General features: G+C 46.2%; 1 protein-coding gene across 2 annotated transcripts in view; it reads right to left on the bottom strand.

Moving 5' to 3' along the window:
• The window catches only part of LARGE1 (LARGE xylosyl- and glucuronyltransferase 1), a 514,791-nt gene that overhangs the window by 264,330 nt on the left and 229,725 nt on the right, over positions 1 to 20,736 (bottom strand). For both annotated transcript variants that reach the window (XM_012801262.2, XM_023509378.1), the window contains exons 4-5: positions 19,324 to 19,625; positions 4,349 to 4,431 (exon numbers count right to left, since the gene is read on the bottom strand). In XM_012801262.2, coding sequence (XP_012656716.1) covers positions 4,349 to 4,431; positions 19,324 to 19,625 — 385 coding nt within the window. The remainder of the gene's footprint in view (positions 1 to 4,348; positions 4,432 to 19,323; positions 19,626 to 20,736) is intronic.

Here is a 20,736-nt window from a genome sequence, read left to right as displayed (position 1 = left end):
CCCTGAACTTTGGCTTTGTAAGTGTACATGTGACATACATAGGTTTATATCCTGACATACATATTGTGCATTTTAATATTTTCATTTATTTTCTACCATAAGCATCGCTTCATGTTATGACATAATTTTTTTTTTTTTTTGAGACAGAGTCTCACTTCATCACCCTGACTAGAGTGCCATGGGGTCATAGCTCATAGCAATCTCAAACTCTTGGGCTCAAGTGATTCTCTTGCCTCAGCCTCCCCAGTAGCTAGGATTACAGGCGCCCACCACAACACTCAGGTATTTTTTTTACCCAGGTCTTGCTCTTGCTCAGGTTGCTTTCAAACTCATGAGCTCAAGCAATCTACCTTCTTCAGCCTCCCAGAGTGCTAGAATTATAGGCATGAGCCACTGTGCCCGGCCAGATATACTTTTAAAAACCAAATAAACATGACTTACTATTAAAGGATGTTTGGTCATTTATTATTTTTGAGCATTATCCAATTTTATGATTATAAGCAATGTTTCATCAAAGGCATTTTTATAGCTGAGGCATCTGTTTAAAACCGATGACCTAAAGTCGTCATATAAGGTCATGGTCTTTGGCACATCCTGTGAAATTTCTTTCTGACTGTTTACACCAATTTTCAGGGTTGGCATCAGTGTAGAAGAATGTCTACAGCACTCTTTTTACTATCTTTTAAAATATAGTGTGCTCACTGTCACCGGGCATGCAGCAGATGTGAAATTGATTTGATGTCACAAAGTAAGCCTTAAATAAAAATTAGTTAAAAATCTTGTCTGGAAAATAAATCTGATTACTGTAATTAACAGTGAAATCTAAAAGAAGCATCCCACTCCACTATTATTATATTATTACTAACATTAGAAGGTACTTCATTTGTCAAAGTATTTTATAATCCCGTATTAGTTAAACCCGGTAATGTGCTTGGGTGGCAATGAAGCTATTTATAGCTGGACTTTCTGAGCAGAAAGTCTTTCAAGAGTCCTTTTGTCTTGATATCTCACCTCATTATCACCAGCCTATCAATTTATAGAATCATTCCCATTTGTATAATTTATTTCAGGCACAGGAGGACTTCCGTGGTCTTTGGTCCAAGATGATCAAGCCATCATGGACATGGGAAGCAGAATTCTTATTACACATACTAAGACTTTGCTTTCTTTTTGAATCCCCATGGCTTCATAAAAGTATGGCATGCCATCAGCGGTTGGTAATAATATTATTGCTATTTTTAAATTTAACATCTTTATGCTTTCAGCACCGTTACTGTAGGAGTAGAAGTTTATACTCAATACAAGTCATACAATTTCAACAACGATTAGCTGATTTTAGCTCAAGAAACAGGAATAAAATTTCTACATAACAACATCAGAAGTTTTTATGACCTTAAAATTCACTGTCATTGAGAAATAGCATAATTGCATATTTATAATCATGCAATTAGCCCTTTCTGAAAAGTGGGCTTTTTGTGTGTCTCAGGGAGAGACCCAAGTTCTTTAACGGAGACAAGGAGTAAAGACATAGAGGCAGAGAAACACTCATCTAATTCAATGCTTAGCCTGCAAGATGCCTGGTGTCCAACAGCAGACGAAGGCTGCGGAACCAGATGGAGCCCTCAGAACTGCACAGAAGCCATGGCCGTGAGGAAAAGGTTTCTCACCTCCACTTCAGGTCAGAAGACATTGGTGAACCCCAACTGACCATTCTTTACTGGGCATTTCCCACTTCCTCCTCAAGTGTGCAACCCACATCACAATTCTAAGTGGACAGAGCCACCAGGAAGAAGGGACAGCCCATCCACTAACTGATGCTGTCATAACGTAAGTGTTGCCCACTTCTCCTGTGTCCCCTGCCCCACTCCAGGAGGGCAGCATGTTTGATGCTTGGCTCACCTGCTGGCTCATGATACAGGCACATAGGGTGGGCCCAAGCAAAAGAACCACACAGGTGAGTTCAGGTGAAACGGGCAAGCTAATAAACAAATGTTTCACACCAAATAATTTCTGGGGTGAAGTGATGCATAGCAAAAGCTGTCTGATATAGAAAGTAATGTCTAAAGAGTCAGTAAAGATCACTCAGCTATAGACTAGCATAAATGAAACAGAACTATATCTGGAATGGATACATTAGTTAACAGATTGAATAAATATCTTCGGGGTCTTTACTGAGGGACTCCCCCAGACTGACGTGTTAAACATGCAAACATTTATTGAGTATCAGTCAGGGACTTTGCTAAGGTATTAGGGATATAGAAAACTCCTGGATGAGTTCTGTCCCAGAAGTGGCCACATTCTACAACAGAAGACATAAATCATGAGTATAAATATAATACAATGTGCTAAATCTAATGATAGCTCGATGCACACAGGGTATTGTGGGCTGGAGACGAGAAGCCCAACCCAGACCGAGGGCTGCCGGTGGGCTTCCCATTAAGAGTTGCTGCCACTTTATGCAAAGTCTTACAGGGTCTGAAGGAACTTGCCAGTTTGGGGGTGGGGGAAAGGTACAAAGAAGACAGAACAGGGCATGATGAGAGATGACAAGCCGGAGCACGAAGTCTGAGCAGAGAGGAAATAGATAGAAAGCTCTGCAGACAGGGGCCTCGGACCCCATGATCTGTGGGCCACAGTAGTGCCTTGGTGAGGAGAAGCCACAGAAAAGTTTAAGAAATCAGATCTGCCTCTTTGGAATGTCATTCTGGAATTAGAATGGACGGAGCTGAAGAGTAGAAACCAGGGAGGCAGGAAGGATGCGCGTGGGTGAGAGGACAGGTGGGACTGAACCATGGCAGCCACGGTGGGGACAGAGAGAAAGCGCTGGAAGTGAAAACTGCCTACAAGGAAGACCTGGGGGAGGGTGTGACTACAGACGGGCTGGTGGGAGGCTGAGAGAGAAGGTGGAGGAGCTGAGGAACCCCAGGCCCCTGCAGCGTTGTTAGGTCTTGGTGTCCACTTTTCCTCCCATCTCTGTTTGTGTCACTGATAAGCGGACGCAGGTAGAGAATGTGACACTCTGCTCAGGTGAACTCTGAGAGCTTTAATAAGTGTCCCTAGTATTGAGAACCTCCTGGATCCTGACTTGGTCACTTGATGCAGTTCTGTCCTGTGGGCTACACCTGTGGGTAAGCGTCATCCAAACCCTGGCGAGAATGTTAGAGCACAGCCACGGGCACTGGCTGAACCGTGGTCTCAGTGCAGGGGACCATCCCTGAGTATGCCTGCATGGCAATTGTCATAGTGAGGGGACAGGAGAAAAGCCCCATGAGAGAGCACTGGCAGGGTATCCAACCTTTCAGCTTCTCCATACAACGTTGGAAGAAGAGAAGGTGTCTTGGGCCACACGTGAAATACACAAACACGTGCCTAATTTTCATGATCTTTGACACGCAAATGAGCAACCAAGTCCTGACAAAGTCTATCTGTGGCCTGTGGGCCGCAAGCTTGACGCACATGAAGGAAGCCGGGAGAGCTTAACGTGAAGAGATGATCGTGAAAGGCTTTAGCACTTTGAGGAAGAGGGACCAGCCATCAGTACGAGTGGTTCCAGGGGGATCCACTGGACAACACCAGTGGGTTGGGAAGTTTCTGTTTAACACAAGATGGGGCTTCTGAACAGCCAGAAATGCCCAGAGGTGGGACAGGCCATGCTGGGTAGAGTAAGCAATCTGTATTAGTTTGCTACAGCTGCTATAACATGACACATGCACTGGGTGGTTTACACAATAAAATTAATTCATCTTCCCACAATTTTTGAAGCCAGAAGTCTCAGATCTTACGAGGCCTCTGTCCTTGGCTTGCAGAGGGCCCTTTCTCTCAGCACGTGTTCACATGGTCTGCCCTTGATCCGTGTGTACTAATCTTTTTTCTTTAAAGGACATCAGTCGTATCGGATTTTAATTTAATTACATCTGTAAAGGCCCTATCTCCAAACACAATCCTATTCCCAGGTATTATTAGGGGTTAAGGCTGTAATGGAAGAATTTTGAGCGGATACAACTCAACACGTAAGACAACCTACCAAGGAGGATGTGTAAAAAGAGAGAGAGGTCTGCTGAATGCCAAGCAGGGTAAGCTGATGTAGATACTAAAGCTTCGGATTTGGGATGTCCTTGAAGGTCACTGTAGGTCAGAGGACTACAATTCTAAACCTGGCAAGACGGTACCTAGCCACTGCTACTAAATACGGCTAACACAATCATCTCTCCAAGGTTTCAGACAAAAAGCACATTCTCACGGCAGCCTGAATGACTGATGAGAAATTCTGCTTTTATTTTAACACTTCCCCAAGGAAATAGGCAGGGAGTGACAGACATCAGCCCACAGAGCAAAGAGTAGCTCTTACCTGTGAAACAGGACGGACTTGACCAGGGTGACAACGTCCCGGCTGGCGTTATACCCGGCACAGACGATGGCCACGTGGATTGTCTGAGAAGAAAGGCAAAGGCAGTGAACGGTCAGAGGTGGAGGGAGGCCTTGCTGGTGTCTCAGATCACACGAAAAAGAAAAATCGTCCTGATTTCTTGTTGGGATCATTAGAAAACAAAGGGCACAGTCTTCAGCTGTGGAAAATAACTCAAGACAGTTTTATTAAGGCCTTTTTAATCGGTTTATGGCGCTATCATCATTCGGAAACCATTAAGGCTCTTTTCAATTACATTTGAGGGGTGAGAGAGACGGTGACTGGCTCATATAGGCAACTTGTGAGTCCCCTGCCTGCCCCCAAGCTGGGGACAATGACAACTGGTAACAGAGAGAAGAAATGAGCCCTGAGAGGACGCACTGACGATTAGGGATCTCAGGCTGGGAAGCGACGACTCAGAGAGCTTGTGAGATGTTCCCTGGAGACGTCTTGGGTTGGGGCCAACCTGCTAGCAGGGCTAAAGGGGCTGACGAACGCCCACACACCCCGTCTGGGCTATCGCTCAAAGAACTAAAGACGGCAGATTCCAAGGGCACCCTGTGAGTCACCCCCTCCGAGCAGTCAGCAGCATGGCCTCAGACATGAATCTTTTAACCCACATGACCCTAGGAGAGTTACAGGGTCAGGTGAATCACTGCAACATAAGCACCATGACAAGTGTCTTGCAGGATGGTGACAGGGTGGAACCATGCCAAAAGTAGAACACGCTGCCTGGCATCCCGCATTCCAGGCAAAGCAGAAAACATCCTGCAGCCCCGAGTTCCCCACCCAGGGCGCCTTGCTGTGCTAGGACTGGATTACAGGTGACAAAGACACTCATCTCTTCATGCTCTCAAAGGCACTGGGCAGAGCAGGGCTGGCATCTTCGGGCCAGCTACCTCCTGCTGCCAGTTCACTTTCCTATCTTCTTCTCACACCATACGATTATCATTCTCTGGGTATGGCCTGACTTGACAAAGAGTGGAGAGTGCGGCTCTAAAGCATCCCAGACATCCCCAACAGGAAGTCATCCAGCCTCTCAGAGAAGGGAGGGTTTACCCTTCTCAATCTGGCCCCTTCTACTGGAGCACGGACCTCCCTGAATGGAAACCTGCCTCCTAGAACGCAGTCCAAGCTGTGTACTGTCCTGAGAGACGGCACCCAATATTTCAATTACACAGAGGGCACTTGGAGAGGTGCTGTTTCTTTTCCAGAACTACTCACGGCCCTCAGTTCATGGCATGGCTCCCAACTGCCTATGTTCCTGACCGGCTATTTCTAAATGAAGTCCTGATATCCCAGTGACTCCTATGCAGGCTGTTTGTGACAATGACCTCTGGATCTGGATCTCTTCACCTCCCCACCTTCAGACATCACCAAGGAAAGTTTGCCCATCAGGGACAAATCATCCAACAGTCTTGAATCCACACCTATGAGCTGTTTAATTCCAACTACCATCTCCCCACCTTGCCCACCTACTCCCAGTTGCAGAAGCTGGACTTCAGCCTCATCCAGAACCACTTTTTCTCAGAAATCCTATAATGATGGGCCTTCCACACCTGCAGGGTTCTCAGAGCCCCACATCTACTCCACCTACAACTCTATCGGCATCGAGACCCTCCCCCATCAAACCCCACCTTGCAGCCTCCCCCGCTGCTCTCTGAACCATCACTTTGTCCATCCTCAGGGCCCTCACGCTCCCTGACTCCCCTCAAAATGCAGCCCCCGAAGCCCAGGTGTATTGCAGTCTCCCTTCTGGTTCTATACCAGGAAAGAAGAAGAGGGGTGCAGCAGGGACCACGAAGGCCAACAGCACTGTGCATCAGATCTCACGAGGACCTGCAGACTCGGGACGCACGGCTCTATGAGACGAGTACAGCATTATCATTTCAGCATCAGAGATCGGGAAACTCAGGCTTAGGGAGCTGGAATTCAAATTTAGGAACAGAGATTCTTAACCCTGGTGGGTTAAGAAATACTCAAGATTTAACATACTCTGTGCCCCAGCTCCATCTCAGACCAATTAACTGACAAATCTCTAGTACTCAGGATTTTCAAATGCAGTGGCTGCCAAGAAGGGGCAATTTGCCTCCCTCCCCCTCAACCCTCAGAATCTGGATCCGGAGACATTCTTGATGGTGGGCAGTGCTGGCGTCTAGTGGGTAGATGCCAGGGACACTGCTGGCCACGTTACCGCGCACAGAACGGCCTCACAGCAAAGAACTACCCTGCCCCAAAGGCCAAAAACAGGCTTAGGAAACCCTGTGTTAGGAGAAGAAAAGGGGCGAGGGAGGCAAGAGAGGGGAGAGCTCAGATGCCTGTGGCTTTAGGCCTATCTTAATCTCTCCACCTATAATAAGAAGACGCCAGCGCTTACCTCTGGATAATATCTGCAAAAGACTCAGGATGAAAGATCGTTCTGCAGATTCAACTGTCACCATTTAAACCGTGAAGGAAATGAATAGGGAAATGCCTGCACTCGGGAAACATAACCGGGAAGGGGCGAGGATGGGGCAAAACGTGCTGAATCAGGCTCTTTTGAATCGCAAATATTTAAACGCACAGCCTCCAGGATATCAAACTTTGTCTTGGCTTCAGGGTTCAGGGATTTTTTAAAATGGGCCCACCCAACGTAAGCGCAAGTGCGCACATTCTCAAACATTTTACATAATTTTCCAATCTCTTTAGTTTCATCGGATACACCTGCCACCATGAATAAATTCATCATCTGGAACGGTGGCGGCAAGGCCCTGCTACCCAGGAAGGCAGAAAATCAGAGTGTCATCGAATATGCTCCGGGAAGAGTTTTGAGTGGTCCAAACTTTTGTGGGTACAGAAGTGAACCGTGGGAGTGAGGCAGGGGTTGGAGTATGGAACGAGGAGGAAACAGAAATAAAGGTTCCTGGAAAGGGCTGGGTCACAGAAACAGTCCCGTCATGAAGACTTTGGTTTTTGGAGCTACGATGTCTAGGTTTTGAAGTTTCTTGGTAGATTAAAGATGGTCACAACTGCTCCAAGGACACTGACCCGCCCCCCCATCAAGGGACAGGGTATGAATTTCCCATTCTGGGATCACCAGCCCCTTCAGGAAGGTTTCATCTGCATACTTAGAGTCACACATCACTTAACAATGGGGGTCAGTTCTGAGAATTGCATCTGTAGGAGACTGCTTTGTTTTGTGAGCCTCATAGAGGACACTTACACACCTAGATGGTAGGGCCTACCACACACCCAGGCCACATGGTACAATCTCTTGCTCCTACACACAGGCCTGTAGAGTGCTAAGCATCTGTGTATCTGAGCATATGTACACACAGAAAAGGTACCTATAGTATAAGAGATAAGAAATGGGGCACCTGCAGAGGGCACATATCAGGAATGGTGTCTGCAGGACTAGAAGTCTCTCTGGGCCACTCCGAGAGTGTAGGCCTTAGAAACACTGTCCGCTCAGGCTACAATAATTTTCTAAAAATATGTTTTTTCTTCAATTATAAATTAATCTTGGTTTGCTGTAAATTTTTTACCCCATAAACCTTCTCACTTTTAAATGTACTTTTTAGATACGGGGGTCTCGCGCTATTGCCCAGGATGGAGTACAGTGGCTATTCACCAGTGTGACCATATTGCCCCACAGCCTTGAACCCTTGGGCTCAAGTGACCTTCCCGCCTCAGCCTCCTGAGTATCTGGGATTACAGGCTCAGACTGTGCCCAGCTCTTAACTTTTTGACTCATTTATAATGACACTTAGCTTAAAACCCAAACGCATTACACAGCTGTATAAAGATGTTTTTGATTTTGTGAAGGCAAAAAGTGGAAACCAAATAAAACACATGTATATGTAAAAAAAGAAAGTAAAATAATAAAATAAAAATGTTTTCTGTCTTTGTATCTTTATTCCATAAAGGGTTTTTTCCCCCTATTTATTTCTTTTTCTTTCTTTTTCAACTATTCTGTTAAAAACTAAGACACAAACACACACATTAGCCCGGGCCCACCCAAGGTCAGGTTCATCAACATCACTGTCTTCCACAACCTCCCACTGGCTGGTCTTCAGCAGCACGACCTGCCTGGAGCTGGCACTTCTATGACAATCACCCTTTCTTCTGGAACACACCTCCTGAAGGACATGTTTGAGGCTGATCGATGTTATCTTTTTTTTTTTTTAATATGTAGAAAGAGTACACTCAAAAATAAGAATAGAAAGTATAGTATAAGAAAAGAAAACAAAAGCATAGACATTTGTGACCACAGTCGAGTACTCTGCACAGAACATAACTGTGTGAGCTGTGTTTTGATTCCACAGGTGTTTACGCCAGCACCACCACACACACGAGAGGAACAGGTGGACTGTGGCTACCAGGTCACCAGGCAATAGGAACTTTTCAGGCACCGTTATAATCTTTTGGGACCACCATGGTACATACCTTCCATCACTGACCGAAATATTGTCCTACGGCACCTGACTAGAAATACGTCTCCTTCCCTGCAGTCATGTGTGGATGGAGGATGGGAGGATGCTCTCATTTGGCCCTCAAACTCACTCTCTCCCCTCTCTATCTTGCTCTGTGCCCTGAGAGTCTGACCTGGACAGACCAAATTAGCTGCCCCCCCTCTGCTGCTGGTTCCTGGTTGAGTTTGGGGAAGGCAGGAACCCACAAGGGGTCTGAGCTTAGACTTCCCTGGTTCCTGTGAGGGGCCTGACCCCACAGTTCCAACTTTTGTTGGGCTGCTGAACGCCTCTGGCCTGCTATACCTTCAGGCGTTGGGTTGTAGTGACCCCTTTGGGGGGCATCACTTTGCTGGGTGGGCTCCCATAACCCTGAGCACACTTGGGTCTTCCATTTAACCCTCCTGCCCCTTGAGTGTGGACTCTGTGGTCTGCCAGGACCTGACCAATGCCAGTCGCCCTTCCTCGGCACCCCACCTGGCCGGGTGGCTAGAAGGAAAACACAGAAGACCTTCGGGCACTCAGACATTTGCTGATTCCTAAAGGGAAGGGTGATAAGGTGACAAGCTGGAGAGTTTATATATTTTATTTATAAGTTTTCAGAAGGTTTACAAAGCTCGTAAGAGTTGTAGCCACAAAAGCTCTTTCTGAAGGAAGCTTTAAGGCTTCCACTCCCTTCCTCTAGTTGTGGGCACAGTGGCCAGTTCCCCATGAATCTCTGCACCTGAAGGTACAGGTCGGACAGTGTCTGAGCGGTGGACTGGGTTCATTCCTGACACCCTGAGACCTGCAGGAAGGACGCATGACATCAATGCTTTTAGAGTTGCTGGTGTACTAGGCAGTGGGCTGGGCTCAGGAGCAATACAGGTAAATTACACAATCCCCATCCCAAGGGTCAAGTGCAGAACAGCCGCCAAGCAGGTGATCCCAGAGGGACTGAGAAGGCTCCCATGACAGCGAGCTCGGCATGCTCAGAGTCGCCCACATCACCCCGACTGAGAGGAGGCAGGGAGAGCGTGTGATAGGAAAAGACGTTTCAGGGACTAGACCAGCGCAGCCTGTCTCCCAGGACATTCAAGGACAGCAGGGACTTGTGACTCAATGCTTGTCAGGCTCCGTGAAAACTGAAAAAGAAAGCTCTCCATGCTCTGTCCTCCAGGAAAAAATCCTTAGAGGGCCTTTTCTCGTATAGTGATGTGGGGTAAAAATAATTGTCCCCAAAGAAATTCAGACCTAGCTAAGGGTTGACGGGCAAGCTGTGCCCCTGGCAGAAGCCATCAGTGTCCTGGCAGCAGTGTTTCTTGTACCCACCTGGCCTGATGATCCCTGCAGGGTGGTCCCCACAGGGGTGGGAGTTAGTGACAGCATCTCTTATCAGGGACACTGAGGGCAGGAGGGGGACATGTTTAAGCAAACATTGGATATGCTATGAAAAAACAGGCTCAGCCTGGATTCTGGATTGCAACAGTCCAGGGTGGTGAGCAGGTGAGGACCCCAGAGGACAGAAGCTGCATAGTGGCTAGAGGAAGTACACATCTGGGGACAGAGAGATAGCTTGAGGGTCAGAGGCAGGAGCAGGTAGCCTAGGAAGCCCTCAGCAAGAGTGGAGGGACCTGGTTTGAGGGCAACCGTGGAGCTAAACGGCTATGCGACCTTGGAGGAGTCAATCCCCTAAGATCCTTGGGCTTCATCACGGGCCTCATCTGTGAAATGGAGATAAAAATAGCCACCCCACTGGGCTGTGTGAAGATTAAACCAGCCAGTGCGAGAAGACGCTTGCTCATGTTTCCTGAGTGAATAAACAGCAGAACGAGATGGTACTGAACAACCTCCTGGATCAAGTCTCATCAGTAAGATGGGGCTCAATCCTCGAGGGGGTATGGGGACAATGAAAAAGCAGCTTTGAAACACCATAGTGCATCAGAGTTGGGGGGAGGCCGGTTAAAACAGTGTGGGGCTCCCAGCTTCTGTTGCAGGAGACGTGGAGGGGCCCTGGGAAGAGTCTGCACCCAGGGCCGTGGCAGGCCCGGGAGCTCTGAGACCCGCAGCTCCAGCTACGGTACTTTGATGCGTGTCTATAGTACAGACTCAGCAGATGCTGGCTGTGATTATTTTGAGAGCGCCTGAGAGTGTTCAAAGAATCTATTTCCAATTCCTCTCAAGTAGAGAACACCACTTCCCTTCACTTGGTGAAGATAAGAAAAGGCCCAGTTCTTCTTCCAGCTACCCTCACATGCCCTGAGGCCTGGGAATTCTCTAGTCTTACCGGAGAGGAGAAAGGGAAAGAGACGGTCAGATCTATCCAGTATAGAACATAAATGTCTTAACACAATAATCAAGTAATGAGGTGAAAGCTATATTAATTAGTTTGATGTAAGCACTTCAAATTGTATAAAAAAACAACACATTGTACCCCACAAATGCATAAATGTATTATGATCTATGTATATATGACTTAATAAAAGGAAAAGAAAAATAAAACTTATTAAAATACAACAAACAAAACAACAACAACAAAAAGACAATGCATGTGGGTTTCTCCCGCACAAAGAGCAAAGCCCTGGAAATCAGGAGAGCTGGACAGTGGCTCCAGTTCTGCCCGCTGAGTGATTTGGGGCATGTTACTTAACCTCTCTGATCCTCAGCAACTGCCTCTACAAAACAAGGGGTGTGGAAATTCTATACAATGAGTTTGGCTAACATCTAAGATTTTCCAAAATTCACGGTGAAGACAGTGAGACGCAGAACAGGGAGGTGACTTGCTCAAGGCCTGGGGCTCAGTCAGTGGCACGTCAGGGACTGAATTCAGAGCCCTGCTGACACCACGGTAACCTGCCTCATAAAACACATAAGCAACCATTAAGATTAAAACAAAACCACACACACACACATAAAATGTGCCATCTAAAATCATCTTACAAACCTCCAGGTTTGCACCTTTCTCTCTTGGGAAACCACTGATCTATGACTGTCCACTCTGAATACTGAACCATGGACCCAAAGACAAAATTATTTCAACCCTGCAGAAAACAGAAGCCGGTGCTCTTCCTGACTCTGGCAGCCAAGCCTTCAGCAGATGGAGGTGGGCAGGGAGAGGCACAGGGGTCACAGGGCCTCGTGTGAGAACATGAGGCCAAACATCCAGGGGTGTCTTGAGTGCCCTCTCCACCATCCAGGCCCAATGCATGATGACCAGTGACAGAACCATCCAGCATTTTCTGTTATGCATGTTCCTGACCTGTTTTAGGAGTGATTTTCTTGTGTTATGAAGAACATAGCCAACTGAGGAATCAGAAACCCAAATTTGATACAGAAAATATAGTAAGGGGTGTGACGCTAGTTGGGGGGCAGGTCAATAGAATAACCTTCTATTCCCTGTTGACACAGACGGACCCCTCCCTGGTGCAGGTCCACTGTCCAGCCACAGACAGCCTGACGCTGATCCAGCACAGTTGGCCTGTGTTATGCTCTGACCTAGGGGGACTCTGGATGAGCAGCCTGATCTACAAAGTCCACAGACTCATTCCGCAAATGTTAATTGTGCATTAAACTTAATGACTCACTAAGCTTTTTTGCATTGAGGACGTCCCTTCACTCTAGAATGCCCTGGCCCTTCCCCTCACCTATATCCAATTCTTTCACATGTGTCAAGACATAAATCCACCTCTCAGGACCTCAGTTTCCTCATCTACGAAGAGAGGATAATAAATGTCCCAACTCGTTGTTGGAAGGATTAACTGAGAGGACTCATGCAAAGAAAGGGCTTAGCGCCTGGTGCTTTGGCCAGTACTGCACATGTCAGCAGTCATCGTTACCAATACTAATAACTAGTATTGTTAATAATAACCACTGCTATTACAAAGAGTTTATAGTCAGCTGGAGAGTCTCCATTGGAAGTCTGAGCCCTAGATCACCTCAGGAGTCGGGTTCCCTCTTTCCTCCCTCCTCCTTCCACCTTCACATGAGCTTGGGAACAGTGTTTCCTCATCGCTGAAAGCAAAGATTTCAAAGCTGCTCAATTCCCTCTGCTCTGTCAGATGCCGACGCTGCCTTTCACCTCTCCCCACACCAGAGGGTAGAAGACACAGGAAGGAGGAGGTGAGACACTAGATCCATCCTCTGAGCTACAGTAGCAAGTCTGTAACCATGGGCAAGAATCTGTGTTTTTCTCTGCTTTGGTTTCACCATTTTTAAAATGAGAGGGTCGCATCTTTCTTTGTTGTTGTTCTCAATGGCACAATTTCTAAAACAAATTTTACAAAAGAGCCCAACTTACAAAGCAGATTCAAGAGAGGGCTACCTTGGGGTAAGCACAGGCAGGAGACTGCCAGGGATATGGCCCCTTGCTTTGGCCATGGAATAGGAGCCAGACTCCAGACTCCAAGACTGTCCCAGAGATCTCTGGTTTCCATGCCCTGTGGAGCCTCTCCTACATTGTATCAGGGTCAGACTGTATGACCCATAGAATTCAGCAGAAATACCAGCATACGACATACAGGGTTAGGTTATAAGATGCATTGTGGCATTTGCTTTCTTTTCTATTTAAATTGCTTACTCTGGGGAAAGTTAACTGCTAGATGATGAAGATACTTGAGGATTCCTATGGAGAATGTTCACGTGGTCCTACGGAACTGAGGCCTCAGCCATTGCTATCTTTGATGCAGAGCCTTCAGCCCCACTCAAGCCTTCAGATGATGCAGCCCTGGCACACACATCTTAGCAGCAACCTCACTAAAGATTCAAAGCTGCAATCCCTAAGCAAGCTACTCTGAGAATCAACTTCTGATTTACAGAAATTATACAAGATAACAAATGCTTGATGGGTTTAGCTATTACATTTGGGGAGTATCTTGTTACCAAGCAGTGAATAACTAATACACTCAAGGAGGCTACCTAAGACAACTCAGTGGTGCCTAAGGCTCCAAAAATCACAAGACTAATCCTTCCAGTCATCCACTCTCTAATCCCAGGGCCTATAAAGAAAAATATTTTAGTGAATTTACATCATTGAAGAAGCTCCAAAGAAGACAGAGAGCGCTAATGAAATATAAGTCCAAATGTTTTAATGATATCTTCCAATAGCGGCATGGAATATGGGAAGATTGCTGGCAAACCCCTTTGCTGCTGAGTTACTATGCAAAGTCCTTGAAGACGCAATAAGAAAGCAAAACAAAACAAAAAGACAAAAAGGAATAAAGAAAAAAAGTAGGTCAAAATACTGTGGGAATAGTATTTTGAAAAAAGTTAGGAGCCCAAAAGATGCATGTGAAGGGCACCAAGATTTATAAACATATTGCCTTCAGCAAAACACCCAGCCCTCACTGAGATAACAAATGCAACCGCATTCTGGAAGGAAGTTTTAAACAACCCAACTTCTTCTAAAAGAACAGACAGATCCTTGTTTAGATCCACTGAGGAATAATTACCGCCCCTGAGCTGCTATAGCCCCTGAGGAGAAAGATGACCCCCAGGTCATGACTGGTCATCCTCAAGCCCACAGAGGTGAAGCACTTGCCAGGTGCACAGTAAGGATTGGAGCCCCGCCGCTGAGAAGAATGTGGGTCCCAGAAGCAAACGGCCTAGGTTTAAAACTGAGCTCCAACTCCTCCTAGCTGTGTGACCTTGAAATAATTATGTAATCTTTCCTAGCAATCATTTTCCAATCTGCCACATGAAGAAAATATGGTGTGTGGATAGTGTGAGATACTTTATGTAAAGCTTTAGCATATGTTTGCTACATTGCAAGGGCTGGTTAAATCTTAACTTTCATTACTAATACACTACCCTTGAGAAATGGAGTTCATTTTTTAAAATTTTTTTATTAAATCATGACTGTGTGCATTTATGGGGTAAAATGCGATGATTCAATATGCATCGTGCACATTCACTGAGATTCAAATGCAAGGAAGGGAAGGAAAGATGGAAACTCTTTGAGGAAAGGTCAGACATCAGAGGGTACCATTCATCCACTTTTCATAATAACAATATCCATCGTGGCAATTTTAAAGTACAAGCACAGCTTGCTGACATTCCTCCCACTGAGAGATGGCTGTATACTATTGCTGAGCTGCCATGTTGTGAGGAAGCCCAGAGTCCTCCATGCAGAGAGACCACACAGAAAGATTTACAAAATCGAGACCTACAGCTATCACCCATCACTCTAGCTTCAGCCACAAGCGAACGCTGACAATATAAGGGATCCCAAACAAGAACCACTAAGCTAAGCCTTTTCTGACTCTCTGACTCAGGGAAACCACAAAAGCTAATGAAATAATAGGTACTGTTTTAAACCATTATGTGTTAGGTGACGTTCAGCAGCAGGAGAGACGTGAAATGTCCATAATAAGGATGAGTGACACTCACACTGAGTTAGCTCCCCAGGCCCCCACTGTCTTGTTTCCTCCTCACAACTGCACGGGGAAGAACCTGCTATTATTCTCATTTTATAACAATGAAATAGACTCCAAAAGGGCAATTTAATTATCTAAGGTCATGTATTGGATGAGTAGCAAAGGAAAGACCCCTGTTCAGGAATTCTGGTGCCAGTTTCAATGATTTTTTTTTCCCCCCGCTGTACTATTGCTGACTCTCAGAGTAAACTTGAACCAGAAAGGCAAGACAAATACACATATCCGAACACACATGTGCAGGAGTAGCGATCAAAGAGGATCATTCTGTTCCCACTAACAAGATACACAGAATCCCAGCCTTCACTGAAGCAGCACTGCCCAGACAAAGGAAGTAGGCAAGAATAAAACCGGCAATTACCTGAAGGCCACACAATTAGCAAATGGTTCAAAAAGCACAGGCCTAGAGAGGGCCGGTTGCTTCTATCTCCAGATAGTTAATCTGACAGCCTGGGCATCATTATAGAGGAGTTTTCAGAAATCCTTGTCATACCCCAGAGAAGTTTCAGTGTAACCACAGATGACGGCAACATCCTTGGTTTCATGGCCCTGCACTGTGACGGGATGTCAGGATGAGCTTCAGCACTTGCAACCAGAAAGTTCCCTGATAAAGGGAGCTTCTATTTTCATGCCACTGGCTTGACATTTCTTGTGTGCTTCTACAGAATTTCACTAAAATCTTTTAAGACACCAGGGATGGAGAGAGAAGTGTCCTGCCCATGGGTATGAAGCCAGCACCTCATGGTAAAGGGCAGCCATAGTACATCACTTTGAAACAAGACAGCTGTGTTCCAAGACTTTCAAACGCAGCGACAGAAGCTCTGACCAGAACCAGGGGTTCATGACAGAAGAATTCTACCAAAAAGACCCTTTTAAGCATCTAAGAAGTGACGCAATCAACAAATACAGAGAAAGAGAAGAAAAACAAATAGATAAAACCTAAGTCTCCCGTGGAAGTCACAATACTCAAAAATAAGTCACAGTAAGAGTCAACAAGTTCCAGGTATGAATTTGTATATTACTCTTTTACATTTCAAAGGACTCGGGGACAAAGAATTGCATCGTTCATATATGTTGTGCCTTAACGCAGTGGTTCTCAAATAGTCTGTCCTAGCCCAGAGTCCCAGATTTTTTTTTAAACCATATTCTTGGGTCCTACTCCCAGAGACTGTCTATCAGCAGGTCTGGGGTGGGTCCCAGGAATACACATGGTTGATATGGAATCCCAATGCACAACCAAGTTTAGGAACTGCCCATGGAACAGACAAGGTGACCACAGTAGCAGAACTCCAAAATGTTCCTGGGGAATATGGCCTCCTTGAATAAAATCCGTGTTTTTCAGACTCCCTTCCATCTAGCTGGCAGCTAAGTGAGGCCTACAGCTGAGCTGAGCCAGTGAGATCTGAGGAGCCGAGGTGTGAAACGTCTAAGACAGGTTCTTTAAAGGAAGGTAGGATGTCCCGCTTTAACGCTCTTTTTTCCTGCTGGCTGGAATGCGGACAGCATGGCTGAAGCTCTGACAGTCCTTCTGGACCATGAGATGACCTGGGAAATGTCAGGCACACAGGCTGCAGAGGGAGATAAAGGAATGCCACATCCTGGATGCACACCTACCGAGATGGCCTCCAGACATCTTACAGAGAAGATGCAAATCTCGCCTAAATCACTGTCACTTTTTTTGTACACAACTCCCAGTGAAATCAAAGGCTCATCCAACAAACTGCTTTAGAGTGTCCCTCAAGTTCTGATATGCATCGTCACCTCTGAAATAGTCTGAGGCAGGACTTGGTTCGAATCCATGATTTGCCAATGAGGAAACTGAGACACAGCAAAGTGACATCACTTGCTTCAAGCCACATAGCTATTAAGCTCGGAATGGGGCCAGGATTTAGACTCACGACTCCCAGCTTCAAAAACCAATGGTCTTCTGCCTACACTGTTTTTCAGGGGATCGGGGGCAGGAGCCCACTTCTGAAATAGAATTTGTACCTCCTAGAAAACTGAGCAGGGGCGGGAAGCTGCTGGCTTGCAAGACTTCGGGCGTGGAGAGAAACCTCCCAGAAAACACAACTCCTATTCTCCCCCTGTCTTACTTGGGCCTTTTTTTTTTTCTTTTCCTTTTCTATTTTAGTTCTGTAGGTTGGCCTGAGTCATAATAATGTAAATATGCGTTATACTTGTTGGGGGGGAAAAAAAAAAAAAACTTCCTCACCCTGGGCCATCTCACTCTACGCTACCAACATGGCTGTGACCTACTACAAGAAAATCTGCAAGAAATCAAACAAGACTTTGCTAAGACAAGAAGAGAATTTTCCCAAATGAGGGCCGTCCCCAGAGCAGCCTAGACAAAGGGACTTTGTTAACCACACTAAGTCTCCGTTTCCAGAGATGTAAAAATAGAGATGTTAAGTAATAGAAACCACTGACAATGGTTGTTAAAGATTAAAGGAAAGTGGGCTTGGCCTATGTAGTCGGGGCTGAATAAATGTGCAGCACTTATCATACCCTCCCATTTCTATTTCTTTATGTTTTTGTTATCTCTTCTCCAAACTTCCACTACAAACAAAGGAGAATAAGAAAGAGACTTTTGTCTTTTTTCTTCACTGCTATTTCTCCACACACAGAATAGCATGAGATACATACCAGGGGTACGATAAACGTCTGTAGAATGAATAAACAAACGAAGTGCAATCGCTCCGCTTTTCCCTGGCCAGGTTCTCTAGGCTTAGCCGAGTGACCAAACTCACTGGGTCCTGAATTCTTTCCTGCTATGACAACACCTCTGTCTCACAGTTTTGCTACTCACATGAGGTCTTCCTCCTTGGATGTCCTCTATCTGCCTTCCTACGCTTCTCTGCCAATCCACTCCTCAGCCCGGCTTGAGAAACCATGAGAAAGCCTGCTCTCCACAGGGGTTCCCTGAGATCGCCTGACGTCTCCTCCCTCACCACTGAACTCATCCATCATCGCGGAAGGAGCCCACGATTCCTTAGTGACATTCTGGGTAGTGTCACCAATATCACTAAGGATCCCACTCGGATGAACAGCGTAGAACAGTTTGCAGTGTCCTCTCTCGTCAGGGCGTTTGAAGTCTAACATTCTCTATTCCAGGAAATGGTAAAAAGAAACAGCAGGTAATATCGATATTTAACAAAAATAATAAAAAATTACCCATAATTTTGAAAATGGAACATGCACCAGGCACTACTCATGGCTTAATACCATCATCCCATTTAATTCTGACAAATATTCCAGAAATTACTGAGGCTGGGATAGGAACTCTGTCCTGTGTGTGTCTCAAAAGGCCTTGCTCTTAACAGGCATGCTCTAATTTCTCTCCATGGCAAAAAAAGGGAAGAAGTGGAAAATGAGTGTGAATGTTTTTGTGTATTTTTGATGCACACATAAGCTTGGATGCAAGCCTGCGAGGGTGGCAGGGGCAACAGAGAATTGAAAAGTGCTCCAAATTTCCAAAGAGTTGCTACAAAAGACAGCCATACTCTAAAAGGGAGGAAATGATATTTAAAGCCAAAAAAGTTCCAATTACTGTTCAGTTAAGCAATGAGTCTCTGCTTCTGGACTACAGGGGCTGTTGGTAGGGTGAAGTGACAATGAGGCCCAAGGGAACTTCCCAACAGGGCCACAACTTCAAGTGCACCATTCACACTATAGTCTAAGAACAGCTACCTCCTCCCCCACGCAAACACACACACATTCCCCAGGGATGACGACTAGGTGTAATAACCCTGCACATGTCAAAATGAACTAGGAAGACACAAGCGGTAGGTTCCATCACTTAGCTCCTCTTAGTATCTCTGGGCCTTAGGCCTTCTTATCTCCGTTTTTCAGGTGGGAAAACTGAGGCTTGGAGAAGCCAACCGACTTCCCAGGCCATTCAGACAAGGCAGGGAGGAAGCCAGATTCAAACGCTGGCCAGTCAAGAATGCCAGCTCAGTCCAGGCACCTGGCTCTGCAGAACCAAGAGACATTTGCCAGGGCTGAGGGGAAACAGGACTTTGAGGGCAGCCCCCCCACCCCACCCCGGGCTGCAGGTGCCCTTTACCTCGCACTTCTCCACGACTGGCTGCTGCCCACACTCGGAGCTGTTGCCTGCCACGATGCCAGCCCGGAGGTTCTCGCTGTCTCCAGTCCCCTCCTCCATGGAGTAGGTCTTGGAATGGTTGCCACGGCGGTGCGCCGGGGCCCGGCCCTGGGCCAGGCTGAGCTGCCTGCGGAGGGCGCGATTCTCCTCCTCCACCTCGCGCATGCGCACCTCCAGGCTCTCGCGCTCCCGCTGGCTGGAGGCAGTGTACCTGGGGCTGTGCGCCTGGGACTCCAGCGGAGACAGAGACACCGGCTTCCCATCTGAGGGTGCAAAGACCAGGGAAGAGTTAACCGAGGTGACCCGTGCCCCCGGCCTCCCAAGTACCCCAGACCTCCATTACCACAGAGCAAGGCTCCTCGCACCCTCCGTTTTTAAGGGAAAGCAGGTGTTACAAATTAATGCCTCCAGATTGAACCTGGAACAAAGGTGGAATGACTTACTATGGTGATTAAAAACTAATATGCTTTTTAGAGAAGACAATCATGATAAAATTGTTCCTAATTAAATGCACTGTCTTCTGTCCTTGCTTGGCTTATTTCTAGGTAGATGTTCTTAACAACAAAGGATTATGAACAGGACGGGGAAGAGGGACAGAGAAAAAGAAAGGAGTGGAGGACAGCAAAAGAGAAGAAGAAGGAGTAAAAGGAAAAGCAATAATACCTAAGTTTGCTGAGCTCTTCCTATGTGAACTCCTAGGTATCCTTCAAAACCCTGTTTTAAAAGCATCACCTCCCAAGGGAAACCTTCCTCCACTTGCTGGCAAAATATCCTTCAGCAAATTCCTATAGAATCTGTCATATTGTATTTAGTAATTGGTTTACTAAATGTTTCCTCTGAAGACTGGGAGTTCAATGAGGGCAAAAGTTGAGTTACTTGTCATCGTAGTAACCAATCATAATATCTGATAAATGTTGGAAGGTGTATTAATGCTAAAAATAAAAAAAGGGAGTCACAAGGAAGAAGAAAGGAGAAGCATGACCAGTCTCAGAGTTTTCCCCGAAAAACTATTATCATTAAACTAAGTGCCAGCAACATTCTGTGTTAATAATCACACAATCCTGTGATAAAAACAGAGGTATGAAGTGGGCATGCAGGTCTTTCAGAGTCACACAACCAGAATCATGTGCCAGAATTCACACACACACACACACACACACACACACACACTATTCTCGTAGGCCTGAGCCTCTGCCATCTCCACTTAAGTAAACTTTCCTAATCAGCTGTCCAGAGAGCCAATTATTTGAAAAAAGTTATTAATGTAAAAAACGTCAACTCCCCAGGATAATTAGCATAGGTCCTCAATGCATGCTTACTGTTGAAAAGTCCGCGTGACACAAGGCAAACTCCAAGCTATCAATTCTTTTGTCC

Source organism: Otolemur garnettii, unplaced genomic scaffold (assembly GCF_000181295.1).
Source record: "Otolemur garnettii isolate 467f Iridium unplaced genomic scaffold, OtoGar3 scaffold00007, whole genome shotgun sequence".
NCBI lineage: Eukaryota > Metazoa > Chordata > Mammalia > Primates > Galagidae > Otolemur > Otolemur garnettii.
This window is presented reverse-complemented; position numbering and strand designations above follow the sequence as displayed.